The sequence below is a fragment of the Alosa pseudoharengus genome, unplaced genomic scaffold (assembly GCF_046254945.1).
Source record: "Alosa pseudoharengus isolate Yale_2024_CS ecotype anadromous, Long Island Sound unplaced genomic scaffold, YU_APseudo_1.1 YU_APseudo_1.1_scf_6, whole genome shotgun sequence".
NCBI classification, from domain to species: Eukaryota; Metazoa; Chordata; class Actinopteri; order Clupeiformes; family Clupeidae; genus Alosa; species Alosa pseudoharengus.
In genome coordinates this window covers 26,116,464-26,134,345 of record NW_027468848.1, presented here as the reverse complement: position 1 = coordinate 26,134,345, position 17,882 = coordinate 26,116,464, and the positions used below count along the sequence as shown (strand labels likewise).

At 44.0% G+C, this 17,882-nt stretch overlaps 1 protein-coding gene across 1 annotated transcript; it reads right to left on the bottom strand.

The window, feature by feature from the left end:
- Window positions 1-1,983: 1,983 nt before the first annotated feature.
- cds2 (CDP-diacylglycerol synthase (phosphatidate cytidylyltransferase) 2) lies at window positions 1,984-17,291 on the bottom strand. The gene is made up of 13 exons (XM_076270244.1): window positions 17,092-17,291; window positions 13,530-13,666; window positions 12,084-12,180; window positions 10,917-11,014; window positions 9,951-10,090; window positions 7,171-7,229; window positions 6,505-6,587; window positions 6,171-6,258; window positions 5,589-5,657; window positions 4,928-5,080; window positions 4,438-4,557; window positions 3,633-3,736; window positions 1,984-3,363 (listed from the first exon to the last, which is right to left on the bottom strand). The coding sequence occupies exons 1-13, from the start codon at window positions 17,155-17,157 to the stop codon at window positions 3,231-3,233; spliced, it is 1,347 nt and encodes a 448-aa protein (XP_076126359.1). The 5' UTR covers window positions 17,158-17,291; the 3' UTR covers window positions 1,984-3,230.
- Window positions 17,292-17,882: the final 591 nt, after the last annotated feature.

Genomic DNA, 17,882 nt, shown 5'->3' with positions numbered 1-17,882 from the left:
TGAACAAATAAGCCACACAATCTAAAAAAAAAAATTCTGCACCATCATATTTAAAAACCCATTTAATATAATCACAAATAACATGTTGATTTCCTTACACCATTTAAAGGTTTACAAAAAGGAAAAGAGCACATGACACCTTAATAATCAACATAATATTGAAATAAGAACAAACAGTTGATATTTTTTCTGTAAATACAGTATGAATGGCAGTGGGGTACACCAGTGAGTAAAATAACCAGGCCTTTTTCTGTGCGCACCTGTAGCGTTGTGGCCGCCCTGCTAAGCAATATGACCGTGGCGCTTACCCTTTGTTAGCCACAGTACGTCTTCATAATCTAGGTGGCAGAAAATGAACAATTAATAAACAAATTCATTGTGTTCTTAGCATGTGAAATAATATCCCCCGACTTGGATTATTTGGCAGAATCATTCTTGGACATACAAAACGTCTCACAGCCAACCCTTGCTAAGTTATGGCTTGCTGTTTTGGGAGAGAAAAATGAATCTCAGTCATCATACCTATACAAAAATAACTAAACAAATTCGTAACAACAAAATACAGATTCTGGGGAAACTGTCCTATGACACCTATTTTCAACACCTCACGTTGCCCATCTCTTAAATCAGGGAACAATCCTGAGTCAAAAAGCTGCCTCTTGATGTTAATAGCCTTGTTGCACTAACAGAAAAGACAAAGCCACATTTTTTTTTACCGTCTCCTTTCTTGAGTCAAAGCATTGGCTACACATCAGCATTAGCTACAAGCTCTGGCTTAAATGTGTAACTGCAACTCTTTCCGTTTCACTGACAACTGAGGCAAATGAGTGAGCATGCAGCATTCTCACACAAAATCTCATCCAGATCAACAAACCCCATAAAACACCTGCTCAACAGACTGGTCTGGCAAACATGACTGATGACTGAAGTTAGTTGGGGCAGTGGTAAATAGCTTTTGAGACCTAGTACACAGAGGATACATGCTGGATGGTTCCATGTTGTTAAGTGGCAGTGGATCCTAATACTAGCTGTAAAAATAGACTAATCGTATGGCAGTGAAATTGGTGGGGATCATTTTTTAAGATCACGTTTGGTTCACGCTGAGACAATCATCCCTTTAACATGGCACAGGATCACAGTGGGTCATTAAGACAGCGTGTGAACCTGGGGGCTTCTGAATCGCATTCAAGCCATCCGATTTCCATGGGCTGGATTCACAGGGCCTCTGGATAGTTTGGAGAATGGTCCCTTCAGAAATGTACAGAACATATGATAGCGACATAATCTTATTCAGCTCAGCTAACACATTTATAGCACATGCTATACAGCTACAGAGAGGCTGAAGCAATTTTCAACGCCATATACATGTCTCTTGGTTTCACCCATCACATATATAAATAAGTATATATATTAGGTAGTCTGTAGTAACTGTCTGTTAGCTATCCTAATTTAAAAAATAAAAAATAAATCGACCCATGAACTAAAAATATCTAATGTAAACAAGACATTTTAATGACATACACTATTCTTTCTGAATGGATCAGTAGAAATAGATCTTCACTCGTAATAAATATGAATGAAATGACAGGCAAGTTCGCTAACACTTATAAGCATCTGATACAAGGACAGCTTAACTGCAGATACAACACTAGATATAACTCGGGGTCATGACCCCTGAGTCTGAGTACAGGGCCAGGGCCGCAAACGCCATCTCCCTCTTTACATTCAAGTTCCATCTCACGACTGAGAGCATCCCTGAATCTGGTCAGCACAGAGTCATCTGCAAATCTGTAACACCGCAGCAACAGACGTGGATGTTTTTCCACCGCTACATCCCTGATACGTGCTACGCAAGACACCTCCATAAAACATAACGATGGGGTTTTCTCATCTGTCTTTTTGTCGATCCTCCCTTCCTTCCTCCCTCCCTCCAGTCTTAGCCCCTCCTTCTAATTAATTTTGTGAAGGAACAATAGGAGGATGGAGGAATGGGAGAGACCATCCTGCTATCGTTCCTTCACAACATTAATTAGAAGGTGGGGCTACGACTGGAGGGAGGGAGGAAGGAAGGGAAGGAGGATAGACAAACAGACAGATGAGAAAACCCCCATGTCAGGACGAGATTTCCATCAAGTTATGTGTTGTTCATGTCAGTTGGTGATCGCTCAATGGTCTAACACTGCATCAGTGCTCCAGAAAGAAGCACTGTCCATCAGCACAGCATGGCACAACACTTCCATTATGCTACTCCATAACATTAGCCAATCTATGCTCATCCACCAGGACTCCAAAGCTTAGTGCATCCGCTGCAGCCTGAAGGAACGCAACCTCGAATGGACCGAATGAACCGAATGAACGCAACCTCTCGCTAGAAGCTACGTGACGCTCTTCTACAGACATGACTAGGACCTCTGAGCACTGTGTGAAAGACAAGACAGAAAGAGAGTAACAGGGAGTCACAGAGGTCAAGAGGTTTGACAGTTAGCTCACCAAACGGACAGAAAATACTGGATTCTAAAATCCCTGACCAAACTAATACTAATCAACAACAAAAAATTTGACATCAACAACAAAAAAATGGAGCACAAAGCAAATAAAATTTGAACAAAGACAGTGAAGGTGTGGGCTTGTGGAGCAGTGCATTAAAACAAAGGTAAAAAATAAAAGCAATGTACCATAAAATATTTCACACATAGGAGTATATTATATTGTTCTGTAACTGTATACGTGTGGAAATGTATAGCTGACTTCAGGAGCGTGAGTGTTTTGTGCACTTTGCACTGTAGTTATATACTGTGCTCTACCTGACATATGGAAGAAACATCAACACAAAAATATACAGTGACAAGCCAAAGAAACACTGACAAATAACGACAAACAACATAAACATTCAGACAACACATTCAGAGACGGAGGCGTGACCACATGGGTCTCCTGACAGCCAGCCAGCCACACACACATACACACACACATACACACACAGACACACACACAGACACACACACTAAATGGAATGACCCAAAGGCTTTAGTTAAGGGTTGGTTTTGGGGGGGGTGTTGGTCAGACTTGTCTGCCTCTCTCTTCGTTTGTGTTCATGATCTCTTCACCACCACCACCACCACCTCCACCTGACCTCCACCATCCACCCAGGATGGTCTCCTCCTCTTCCTCCCCCTCCTCCGCCCTCCTCCCCCATCAACCCTGAGGCGAGAGGGCACCTCCTGGGCCTCCTAGGCCACCTCCTCCCCGGCAGGCAGCAGGCCCTTCTCTGTGAGGTGGGTCTTGAGCGAGTTGAAGATGTAGAGCTGCTGGTCCAGGCGCAGGGCCAGCAGCTGCTGGATCACTTTGGTGGGATTCGGTCCCCTGGGGGGAGAGAGACGGAACCAAAAGGAGGGATGCGGTCAGGATCCATCCACTTACCTTCTATTCACTCATCTGATTCATTCACTCACCTGATTCACACATTCATTCATTTATTTATTTATCCATTCATTCATTCACCTGATCATTTACTCATTCATTCATTAATTCACATAATTCATTCATTGACCTGATTCATTCATTCACCTGATAATCCTCTAACTGACATGTCATTATAAGCCCATCATGAGCATCAGTGACAGCAGTGGTACCTGATAAAGCTGGCGATGTAGACGTTGACGAACGTGGCCATGAGGTACTGGCAGTCGAAGCGGTCCATGATGCCACCGTGGCCTGGGATCGTGTTGGCAAAGTCCTGCAGGAAAGCAGAGAGGGTGGGACAGGCGGGAATCGCTAAAGTTGGTTACTGGGATAGGAGTGCGCAGGCAGACACACACACACACACTCAGACAGACAGACAGACCGACAGACAGGCAGGCACACACACACAGACTCAGACAGACAGACAGACCGACAGACAGGCAGACACACACACACAGACTCAGACAGACAGACAGACAGAGACACAGACACTCAGACAAGCAGACACACAGACGCAGACACAGACACACAGACTCAGACAGACAGACAGGCAGACACACAGACATACAGTCACACATACATAGGGCTCCGTGCGAGAGCTAACTGGGACAGTCCCTACTCCCTACAGAGGAGTTCTGGGAAAGAGCACAGGCAACACCGGGGTGCCCAATCCTCCAACTGGAGATCCACACAGCAGCAGAGTTGACTTCCAGGCCAACAGTAATCAGGTTACACTACACTACACCTGACTCAACTTATCGAATCAGAGGGGAACATCTGTCCACTGGGGCCATGCGTTTTAGGGTTAGGACTAAGTAGTACGGAGTAGATCTCTTAAGAGTACCAAGATTGGATTAAGAGGTATGCTGTGGCAGTGAACTGGGACTGGAGCGGAAAAATAAAGTCACTTGTAAGTGCTCGACTTCTACACGGGTGGCCCAAGGACTACCTGGAGATGAAGGAGAGACCACCCACCTTGATCTTGAAGGCCCTTTTGAAGCCGCTGGCAAAGAAGCCTCCGAAGGGTCCCATGATGGAGGCGAAGCTGGACAGGGCGATGGTGTGGATCTGGAACGGGTACATACGCACAGTGGACTGTGGAGAGAGAAACGAGGCTCGTTAGTTCATCACACAAACAGGACTTTAGAACATCTCGTCAAACTCTTACGTCCTTGGAGACAAGAAGATGATTATAAGGGAGATATGTGGTTTGAAAATATTGACAGGTGAAAGGATTCATTCAAAATGTATAAGTATGGTTTTAGATCTTTCTGGCAAAATATCACCTCAGGAAGTAAATAATAACTAGTAGATATCTCACTAAGAAAAATAAGAAAACGTTTTTTCGTGCTGTGACAACAAACTAAATCAACAGGACTGCAAACCAGTGAAAATACCGGTATACTACTTAGATCATGTATGTAGCATAAGTATGGTGTATGGGGGCTGTATCAGGACTCCGTACCCAGCCAGTGATGGACTCCAAGACAGTGGGGAGGGTGTAGTCCTGCAGCTGAAACAGCTCAGAGGGAATGCAGTCCACTGTGAAGCTGTTGGTGTCATTGTTGAACTCCACCGGACACACAAAGTAACTACAACCCGCCATCACATAGGAAAGCTAGAGGCAATAGGAGACAAAGTAACTGTAATCCGCTATCACATAGGAAAGCCAAAGGCAAGAGGAGACACAACATAGAAAATATATAATTTTTCTTCTTCTTCTTACTTGCTTTTAAGAAACAAGAACAAATGACTTCTTAATTTGTTTTATATCGATTCCAGGCACTCTCACAAAATCTATAGAGAACAATTAGACTTTGTTTATCAGGCACATTCAGCTAGAATGTAATAACACATCCGAATAATTTACATTTAAACCCGACATGACTTGCTACTTGTTCCTGCAAATTGACTGAAATGTTTTCATTACTGTATGTACATTTTCCCTATTCTACTCTGTGTGTGGTCTAACTACCCCTCTGTTGTTCTTCACCGTTGTGTAGTTGAGCTTTTTCTGGTGAAAAACGGTATATAGTGAACGGCACTGTGTGGGAGTGGAGGGCACAGTGTCTCTCGCAGTCTGACGTACTATCGTCTCTGAGGCCTTACCAGAATCTGCTGCTTACCAGAATCCCAAACACAACAGTGGCAAAGAAGCCTCCGATGAAACCCTCCCACGTCTTCTTGGGAGACAGCTAGGAAAGAAAGAGAGAGAGAGAAACAAGGAGAGTGAGTCAACAATAAGCCCTGATAAGCCAGTGGAGGGTACAGATAAAAGCGCACATCTTTACCAGACATCAGGACTGACAATAGTCAGACAGTGTTTCCTCTAGGATTTTTTTAAGCAGTGGGGGCAGGCCTGTCCGAACCACCCCCCCCCCACCCCCACCGTCCTCCCGTCCCTCGGAACTGACAACTGACACTTCGCTGCAACACAAACAATTATATGTATTCACCTCTATTCACACACAATGAGGCATTATTTTCAGTTGTGATTGAGCTGTATATTTGAAGAATCTACAACAGGTCTGCACAATGAATTTTGAAAGGCAACTGCGACTATTGTACGTCTGCCCCATTTCTGATACCGTGGGGGAAGAAAATTAAACCGTGGGGGCCCGCCACTACCAAATCAACATAGAGGAAACACTGTCAGACATTAATCAGGTTTGTGTGAGCCATGCACAGAGCCCAGATCATTCCTCTACCTTGATAAGTGGTGTGCGTCCGAAGAAGAAGCCAAACATGTAGGCCATGATGTCGTTACAGATGACGCAGGAGATGGGCACAATAAACCTGGAAGGAAGAGGACAAGAGAGGAGTTACAACAGGAATCACCAGAGCAGAACACCATAAAAGAGCAAATTGCTACTCTGATAACTCTACTAGCCTGGTCAACCATTCAAATGGAGAGATCAATCGATCTGACCGTGTGATGTGATTTGTTTTCATATAACATATACAACAGGAGCACATTTATCCATTATAACCCATACGACTATCTATGCAGGTGTGCGTTAGAGGGTGAAATGAGGACTTTACCAGATCATTCCCTCGAAGAGGTTATGAATGATGAGGTGAGACTGGGTAACCACAATCAGCAGGGTCACGTGAGTCCAGCCAAACTGGCGGTTAAAAATGGAAGAAGGGGAGGCGGGAGAGAGGAAGAGAGGAGGGAGGAAGAGGCAGAGTGTTAACAATGGTGTCAAAATCTTTTCCTTCCTTAAGAGAAAGGTGAGTCACATACCAAAGAATTGGGACACAGTGACAGGGGCATATAGTCAATGTAAAACAATGCAAAATAAGGGGCAATCATGTGAATAAGTGGGCTCTAGTACCTGATATATATACATTTGAAAAGTTTACTGTGAAATGTAGCGTGTGTGTGCAATTAAAAGCACAAGTTTAGGTATTAAATGGTCTGTGAAATTGATCGAGAAACTGCACTTGTACAACTTATGTTTGGGCTGTGCATGCAAGACGGATGGTCAAAGTCAGTGCGTATGTTTGTGTTTTTTTATCTCAGTATGCTCCTGTCCTGGTTTACAGGGCCCAGAGGCAGCCTTCACTGCATGATGGCGGGCCTGCAGCTCCTGGGCCAGAGCCAAGCCCTGTGTGTGTGTGTGTGTGTGTGTGAGAGAGAGAGAGAGAGTGTGTGTGTGTGCTATTATGAGCCCCATCAATAACGCAGCAGCATCCTCCACTCACCATGTAGAACTGCAGGCGGTAGTGCTTCTTCACCAGGCTCAGCACAAACATGCAAAAGCCTGGAATAGAGACAGGGAAAGATGCACTCGGTTTAGGAGAACTGGATCACTTAAACTGACAGTCTTATCCTAGATTGGCTTTGTTTATCAAATCTGGCACAGCACGTCCAAACAACTTTATATGAAGGTTACAAAGTTACTGTAGCTAAGCTACAAGAAAACAGTGTCGCTCAGCAAGAATGTCTAAGTGTGTAAAAGGTCATAGATGTAACACAGGTGTCATACTTCCCAGTGTATACATACTTCCCATGTATTGTATTCCATATGTATTATATTAATAGTGTAATCTGCTCCAGATGTATTATATTCCATACAGTATGTATTATATTAATAGTGTAATCTGCTTCATATGTATTATCGTACCAGCATTCCAGTATCATTTATCAACAAATGCAGAATAAAATGACTCTTGTTCAGACATAGGATCTCTACACCTCAGAGAATGTAAGCAGAGCTTTTAGCAAGACAAATGAACCAGCTGTGGCCGTTCTGCATTAAGGGAGAAAAAAAGCCATCTCCATCTCCCCCACCATCTCGCTAAAGGACAGATCACAGTGTGGCAGCTTTGAGATTGTGTTGTCGGTCTGAAGGTAGATACAAATCCCAAGACAAAGCCGCTTATAAAAGCCAAGAATCCTTTCCTCATCCAGATGACATCTCTCCAACCATCCGGTCCAGATGACAGAAAAACCAAGCCTTGTGTTTATCCTTGATATCACCACTTTATATGTACATGCACGCGCACACACACACACACACACACACACACACACACACACACACACACACACACACACACACACACACACACACACACACACACACACACACACACACACACACACACACACACACACACACACACACACACACACACACACACACACACACACACACAAAGAACCATAAAAAAACCTCTCTCCACTCAATTACACAAGCGCAATAACACCAGCAATGGGCAGAGAAAGCTGAGACAGGAAATTAATCAGCGCGGCTCTTTTAGAAGAACAAACTGCCTGTATGTCCTGACAGCATCATTACCGTAACAGCAGCAATTGGCTGGCTTAGAGCAGCCTTCACTGCACATTACAGAGAGCTGCAGGAGGGAACTATAGACTGGGACATTAGCAGGATGAGGCAGAGACAAAATAACTCCAAACAGAGCCCAAATTTGTCATCTTAGACTAGCTAGGATCACTCAGTCATTATGCGTTCAGATTTGAGATCATAGCACATCTAGATGTCTGTCGGAATTACAGGGAATGGATGTAAAAAAAGAGTTAGATAACTAACTAATTTAGGTTTTCCATTTGTATTAGAGTAATTCCGTGTCAAATCAGACAAAATCCAGGAAAATGGTTGCTACACCACCTCAGATTTTACTCAAAGTTTGCCTACCTAATATTTACAGTAGGTCCTAAAACTAAGACCTATTTTTGTTAAACTCCAATGTTTTCATACATGTTTTCACCCTTGATGTTGTATCATTTTTACACTCTCAGAAATGCCTTGTTATGGAGGCTTACCAGACCATGTGATTTTCAGGCTGTAAAACAGGTAATTTCAGGGGCTGAAAATTATATGAAGACATAGGATTTGAACAGAAATATTTTATAGGCCTTGGTTTTGGAACCCATTCTTGATATAGACAAGGTTTGAACAAAATCTGAGACGGTGCAGCAACAACCTTATCTGATTTGACACAGAATGACCCATTCGTAAGTAAGTGCTGGAGTGAATGGAGAGATATGTCTGGCACACTGACTGACACCTAGATCTTTCAAAATGGAGTGAGTGAAGTGAGACATGAGTGAGAGACTGGAGAGGAGTGAGAGACTGGAGAGGAGTGAGGGACTGGAGAGGAGTGAGGGACTGGAGAGGAGTGAGGAGTGAGGGACTGGAGAGGAGTGAGGGACTGGAGAGGAGTGAGAGACTGGAGCGGAGTGAGACAGAAAGGGGAGACAGGTGAGGGGAGCGCGAGGCCTGAGACAGCAGGAAATCTGCAGAAGGGAGGAAACCGAGAGAAGGGCGGGTTTGAGACGCAGCCTCCTGAGGTTTCAGACAGAGTCGTGCACCCGCGTACACACACACACACACACACACACACACACACACACACACACACACACACACACACACACACACACACACACACACACACACACACACACACACACACACACACACACACACACACACACACACACACACACACACACACACACACACACACACACACACACACACAGAGCTCAGCAGAGCAGAGCAGCTGACCGCATCCTGCTCCACCCCCTCCATACACTGCCTCAGCACACAAAAGATAACATCAAACACTCTTAACACACTCTAGAACAGCTACACTGAACTTACGCTATTTAAGCTGTTTCTAAAAGCTTAGTCTCTTAAGACATAGCTTTGTCATTCCATTAGGGAAAACAGAATTGATGCACTAATCACATCCTTGAATGCCGAGCAAAATGCTATGCTTTTAGCCAAATAAGGTCTGAGTTCTGATTTTGCCACTGAGTGTCACTTTTCTGGCAGAATCTCTGTAGTTAGGTGCTATAAATAACCATGGAGGTTAAACTATGAAGGCACTGTGCAATTGTGTGTGTGTGTGTGCATGTGTGCGTGTGTGTGTGCTTGTGTGCGTGTGTGTGTGAGTATGTATTAGTGCATCACGTGTGGTGTGCTTGTGAATGGTCCACTGGCGGGGCTCACCAGTGAGGTAGAGGGCGAAGGAGATGAAGCGGTGATACTTGCTGAGGATGCGCAGTGGCATCTCGCGCTGCACCAGTGCGAAGAAGTAGTCCGTCACCGTCTCACCGTAGAAGAAGTAGTTCACGCACAACAGGAAGTACCTGTCAGGGTGGGGTGGGAGTCAGACGTCAGCAGCCGCCCGTTCGAATGGGCCACTAAGATCACAGGTGGCTGTTCAACGACACGTTCAGTCACTTTGTGGGCTCACACGTCCGGTGTGTGTGTGTGTGTGAGCACAGCACATATACACAGTGTATGGCACCACACAACAACTTAAATTCTTTAGTTATAACTTTAAACCTGCTAGACATTGCTAGGGAGTGGCTGCGTAGCCTACAGGGATGGTTCTAATTCTGAAGGAATTCCTACAATTAAAATTTCAATGAAGTTGTCAAAGAGTTGAAGCACTCAACAGCTAGGGGAAGACCAATTCTACACATCTGGAGGACATTTATATCCTATGTGCATTACCTTTTTACTGGGGGAAACAGAGGCAGCTGAGTGAAGAGGAAAATTATAAACATGATGATTATAAACATGATGATTTCCTGGGCTGCCAGAAAGATTTCAAAACACGGACTTGCAGCTACGTCTTCAAATAAAATGTGTGAATAATATTTTTTTTTAAAGAAAACACCATTTTTACCTGTGTAACCCTTACATCATCTATATGAAAACTGACTATAGTGTTCTTCACACCACAACCCAACCCTGTCAGAAACTGCCTGGAGAGTGTGAACATGTGACCATAGCCTTGCTACTGTTATTTCTTCTTTCACAGAGGTCAGACGGAGAGAGACCCAGACAGAGAGGGAGTGTGTGAAACAGAGAAAGAGAAAGAGAAACAGAGAGAGAGAGAGAGAGAGAGAGAAAGAGAGAGAAAGAGGGATGCTGGGTGTGAAGAGACGACAGAAGGTGAGGCCTCACCAGCTGAGCGTCCTGAACCAAGGCAGGTGGTAGGAGTGGTACACGCTGTAGCCGATGGTGATGATCTCCTGAAAGCATTTGATCTGGACACACAGCACCTGCACAGGGAACACAGTGTTATGTGGGTCACACACACCATGCTGGAAGGACACAATGAGTTTTCCAAGTGATTTTAACTATTCCCTACAGAGAAGAGGACGAAGAAGAAGTGCAGTTGTAAATCTAAACAACTGTACATCAGTTGTAACCTAAACAATGCATCCAAATGTTCAGATGTTTACTGAATAATTAGCTGCAATCAAGATGCAACATGTGCAAATATCCAGATGTTTCAATTTCAAAAGATTTATAGGGCTGTAACTAACTGAAGGAGAGTAATTCATTATCAATCCATAGCTTTTTTCTTAAGCACTACATAGGATAAATTAAGACAGACAGACAGACAACTCGGAGGTAAAGGTTCCATTTCAGGCTGGTCTAATGGTGACTGAGGGGGTCAGTTTGACTGGACTGCAAAGAGCATCATGTGACACAGAGAACAGATTCCTTCTCTTGTGGCCTCTAGTCATGGCCCAGTGAGCAGCTCAATCACACCGCCATCTTCACACTGGCACAGCCTTTTACACACCAGGGGGGAGGGAAAACATTAGGGGTACTGTGTGTGTGTGTGTGTGTGTGTGTGTTTTTGTGTGTGTGAGAGAGAGAGAGAGAGAGAGAATGTCTGTTAATATGTGTGGGTGAATGTTTTTTTTTCATTCTGCTCTAATTGATTAGTCTGACAACGCAGAGCTGACAGTGAGTCATCGATGCGTGCCTAACTGTACCCCTGCACTTGTAGGAACCCGAGTAAACCTGAACTGCGACTGTCAAACAATGCATTTTTAACACCAACAAAAATAGTCACTATAATGTCATGGTATTCAGTAGCCACAATAAATACTCAGCATCCACAGCTTTCATCATTCCTTGCACTACAGAAACCATTCACTACTCTTTGTTGCCAATAAGCATCACCCTTACAGCACAGAATAATTACACATGACTACTAATCAGGCGTGGGCTGATAATTATGTTGTTTTTCATGGACCAGCCAAAGGCCATGCTGCCATGGTTAATGACCCTCCCTCCCTGTGTGTGAGAGAGTGCAGGGCGCCTGCGGTCACTCACAATCATCATCAGCACCATGGGGCCCAGGTAGATGATGAAGAAGAAGAAGGATATCATAGCCAGAGTCAGGATGCCCCGCACCCACCAGTTCCTCCATCTAAGGACACACAGAGAGAAAAACACAGAGGAGGGAGTTAGGCCATGATACACAGATCAACTGTTTGTTTAGGTTTATGTTTATAGTTCTTATCAGATACTTTTGTCCAAAGTGACTTAGAGTGACACCAATAGACATTACATTAACATTATTAGCCTAAATAAAGAAGTAATAGGCTAAGTGGCATTAAACAGTAATAATAATAGCCATACACTTACAAACCACTACTCTGTAAGAATTAATCAGTTAGATACAAGTTAAACAGATGAGTCTTTTAAACAGCATTTGAGCAATATTGGCTGGCAACGTTACTGAGTGATGTTGTTTAGCCACTTTTTTTTTTTTCTGGAGATCTTTAATCAGTGGGTAATTTGTTACAATCATCCAAACATAAACAAGAACCGGTCACACAACTGTCAAGTAACACTGCTCAAAAAGTTGCTCCGCCATGTATCATCACCCCTTACAGAGAAGGAGTGAAAGAAAGGCACAAAATAACAGCAGCGGAGAAAAGGGAGAGAGAGGCGGACATCGAGCGAGAGGACAGAGTGGCATACAAATAGGAGAGAAGGGAGAAATAGAGACTTCAAGCGGTGGACAGAGCACAGGCAGAGGTGGAGACTAATAGATAGAGGACGGAGGGAATAAGAAACGGAGAGCGATAGAAGGGAAGAGAAGAGACAGATCAATGAGAGATGGCTCCATTTATCAAGCGCTGCCGTCGGGTGAGGTGTGTGTGTGTGTGTGTGTGTGTGTGTGTGTGTGTGTGTGTGTGTGTGTGCACACTCAGGCTCAGTACAATGAGCAGTGTTTCAACATACTGAGCAGATAATCAACCAACACCCCCCCCCCCCCCAGCAGCAGAAAAACAGCAGGTCAGTATAAAGCGTCAGTATAAAGAGTCAGGCCTGATAGATACATACCACACAACACACCAAGTCTGCCATATTTCATATAAATAACAGCAACATTTCATAGAGGACATAGCATGTAATTTCACACCCAATTTACTTGAGGAAGACCACACACACACACACACACACACACACACACACACACACACACACACACACACTCTTCATGAGCAGTGGCACAACACTCAAGTAGACTCATAAAAGGAGGTGCCACGTATTTGCATTGGTGGGGCGGTGATAGCATAGTGGCTAAGGAGCTGGGCTAGCATGCAGCAGGCTGAAAAGTTGTGGGTTCAACTCCTGCCCTCCACTATTGTGCCCTTGAGCAAGGCACTTAACCCTGAGTTGCTCCAGTGACAATAGCCCTCATAATACAATTGATATGTAAGTCACTTTGGATAAATGAATAAATGTAAATGTAATGTAAGGCATCACCTTGACGACAGTCCTGACAGGGCCTTGTTGAGGACCTCCGGTGTGTCGTCAGCAGGAGCGGGGACCTCAGGCATGCCAGCATCGGCTTTGGTCTCAGAGTCTGACGCACCATCAGCCCGTCCTTCTGTGTCTGAGCCCTGCACAGAGAGAAGACATGCCAACCAAATCATTTAGTGCTATTGTCACAGTACTGGAAGTTTGGGAAATATACACTCATAATGACTGACACATAAGAGTGTCACTTAGACACCTCTACAAATACATAAGCCACTCAAGTTGAGTTGCATCTCAACTGTCCAACAAATCTAGCAGGCTCTGAAACTAATAAATGCACAGCCTCACCAACTGAGGCTGAAATGAAAAGCAATTAGTAGAGATGTGCTATTAGATGAAAGGTTTACACCTGAGGAAACCGCACATGAGCATTAGTGCAGTGGTTAATATATGCGTGAGATTAGGGATCGACTGGTCGCTTGATTCAATCTGAGAGGAGGCCTAAAAATAGAGTGGGAAGGAGGAAACAACCTTGCAAAAAATGATGCTGATTGTAATTACTAAAACATATTGCATTAGGCAAGTGGTTCTCAGACTTTTTGCTGTCATTCCCCACTTTGGAGGTGGGGAATTTTCGAGCTCCCTCTGATACCATCACCCCAGCAAAATGGTAACATTAAAATATTATTTCTGCATTATGGTTCCACGTTACATTTCCCGCCTCAGTCCCCTGGATCTGATGGTGCTTTATTTTAAATGTGTTGATGGTGCTGGGGTCCATTTAAAATGGTCTGCTCCACAGAGACTGAAATGGCATGAATCTAGATGACCCTGTCTCTGTCTCCGTCTCCATGGCAACCGCCTAACTGTGTCATCAGAGAGAGAAGCAGTCATATGCAGCTGCAACATCCCTCTTTTAATTTCTCTTTTTCTCTCTCCGTCTTCCACATCTCCTCTCGCTTTCATTTCCGTCATGCTTCTTCTGCCTTGCTGTCTATTTTTCACTCCTGTGAGATCTGTCTTGGATTTTTTGCCCCCCAATAGTGCTATATAAACACATAAACACACACACACACACACTCAATCAGACTGATGGGACCTCCAGGCTCAGTGGTTGCCATGGAGACCACATCCTGTCACTCAGGATGCCCAAGTTAAAAATAGACCTCCCCCATACTCACTCCGCTCTCCTCAAACCACAAATAGCACTCCAGGAACTGAGGAGACCCTTATGGGCTTCCTGTCTTGGGAATAGTCAGTCTGTGCGTACATGCGTGCGCGTGTGTGTGCGTGTGTGTGTGTGTGTGTGTGTGTGTGTGTGTGTGTGTGTGTGTGTGTGTGTGTGTATGTGCGTGTGTGCATGTGTGAGAAACAGTGTGAGGCCTAGCATTGTCCTCCCACTGATCAGTTTGGACGAGGGATGTCATGTCTGTTTCCTTGTCCGTCTATTGTGCCCTTAAGCATGAGTCATTGAGGGATACTGGTGACTGTCCATCTGTTGCTTTGACAGGTACTGGAAAACATCCAATCAACTTTGATATGTAAGACACATTTTCCACTGAAGGCATCGTTCATGTGTAGGAATCCTCAAGTGCTTGATGTTTCAAGACATGCCCTATTTTCTGAGTCAAATTGGACATATCAGACCTGACTGCTTAAACTGCACAACTTGCACAACTGATGGTGGAGTAGATAGTGTATTTAAACTCATTCGACACACATTTCTAGGCTAGGCTGTCTCTGTACTATCTGATGTTGAAGTTTTCTAAAAATCTCCTCCCCTGTTCCAGCAAGATACCTCGCTAGGGGAAGACCAGCTGTCTATCTCCTCACTTCTCAAAAGAAATCAAAGACTGAACTTTGGACAGTGTAGCACCTGGAAAATGATCAGCTTCTGACTGTTTCAGCCCCACAGTCCTTCATTGCCCTTGGGAGCCAAAAACATAGTGTCCAGCTGGTGGGGCAGAAGCTGTGTCACAGCCATAGCCATGTCAGTGTCAACTGTGATGAATGCATGACCACAGGGCTTAGGCATCCGACTGCATCCCTGTTGGTTTAAACTCCTACACTGCCAAGACAACAACCAATATAGTCCAAATTATTCACTATGAAACATCTAAACACTGATAAAGATCAACGTGTTTGTTGTGCATGATGATCCGCCATACACTCCTGATGAGCTCTACCTAAATAAGCCTACCACGTGTGTTTACATACCAACTGCACCAGGCAACAGAGGGCCCCGTTGTGAGCCCAACTGTAAAAGGCAGTGCAGTTCAGCGATAAGTAAAACTGCTTTAGTACACCCAAGAGGCATGACTCTTCATAGGCTGCTAACAGAATTAACTCCAAACAGAACCCTGTGTGACGGATGCACTAATTTGGCTGAACATTTTCCTCACCCATAAAGAGCTCTTTCTTTCTGGGGTAAAAGTGTTCACTCAAAGTTGCCACAAACTCAAAACCAACACGGTACAAGATGCCACAAACAATATATTCTGTCAACTTCAAAATCTCTTCAAGATAGAATATTGTAATAATAAGATAGTGAGCTAACTTGAATGTCAAAATCTGTAGGCTACTCTTGTTGCCCACAACTTTCAAAAATGTGTGGACTAGGACAATCTTTGGACAGTCCAGCCTTCGAAGTACTACTTCATGCAATAACATACTACATCAGTGACAGCCTGATTAGTTACATATCTACTGGTTAAACCAGTAAGTACATTGGTATGTGGGTTCAGAGTTTTAGACGGAAAGTGGTGGCTAAGGTAAACAATTCTATGAATAAACATTGGGTCGACAGTGGATGTCATCTCAGCCTTCACTAGTGAAGTCACTTACCACAAGAAACACGCCCCTTCTCATATTTAGAGTAGTAACCTTCTTCTTGAAATCTTTGGTGATACAACCAGGTTGAACCAATTAAGACATATATTTTCGTGGTTTCAGAACACGACACATATAATAGTTAACTACTTTAAATATAGCAGCAAGTCACCTCGAGCGGTCTAGCCGGTTCGCCTACAGGAGAGACATGTTGACAACTTTACGGACGGTTCGTCCGTGGGGAAAGCTTACAAATTGTAATTCGCCAACGTTAATAAGTTTACTAACGTTAGCCACTTAAAATTCACGGCCAGTGGTTCATATTGGATAAGCACAGAAGCCTGTCGCTCCATTTAATTGAATCTAGCCATTGCTACATAGGCATGATTTAATTGCTAACAAGGCAAGTCCCTGCTTGCAAACGCGATAAAACACAACACTCCCACCAAGACTACTTAACGTTATAAGACTGCGGACAGGTTACCTAAAGTCAAAAGTGTATGTAGACCACTAGCTCAAACAATACAAGTCGTGTACGTAAACATTTACTCCAATGCCTTCAATTTTACCTAAAAAGCGATTGTATGAGCTGTCCACTGTGTCCAGACGAGGTCTTAGAATAACCCGAATTGATGACCAATTTTACATCCATTGGCTAACATTAGCTAGCTGCTAACTCGACTTATGGCATACACAGTAAATTCATGGTAAGCTAGCTGGCTATCGTGTTAACTGTTACCTTGTCCTCTGATTGTTGATGCTGTAACTCGTTCTCCGTGGTGCCGCGATGCCGTAGTTCTGTCATTTTGTCTTGTCTGTCTGTCACACAACAAAGAGTCCAATGTTGGGTTCACAGAAACGAACTAAGTTGCCTATATTTTACAGAATTCCCTGAAGCATACACTCAGGCAGATGCTAGCTGGCTAGCTAGCTGCTGTAGTTTACTGACTGACATCCTCGTCACGTTCGACGGCCCACTACTCTACTGGTCCATACCATGCCCCACCTACTCGCATGGGAGTATGTTCCATCAACTACAGAGGCTAAAAAGTAGCCTAAAATGGAATGAACAAAATAGCCACGAATTGCAAAATTAAAATATAATGCAAATGGTTTCTTTCCGAACTAAGAGTCAGAACCTTGAGACGAGTTCTAGTCAATCTACCTGATAAATTGTGTTCCGTTATTTGTGTCTAAAATCGGACACTAGATGACAGCAAAACTCTTCATTAGGCCTATTGTATAACTCAGGGGTGTCAAACTCATATCAGTGACCCTACTTCCATGTCAGTTTTTTCAGCTACTTCCTTCTTGAGGATGGTTAATTTATCATAGAGATATTGCTTATTACGCAACTGGATGTGAATATCTTTTTTTTTCTCTGGGGGCCACCTGAATCTTGCTGGCAGGCCTGATCTGGCCCCCGGGCCTTATGTTTGACACCCCTGGTATAACTCCATCCATGGATCTGAACACCTCAGGGTCTTTATTCACTTTAGCAGGATGATATGCTTCCCATTTTTAACACAA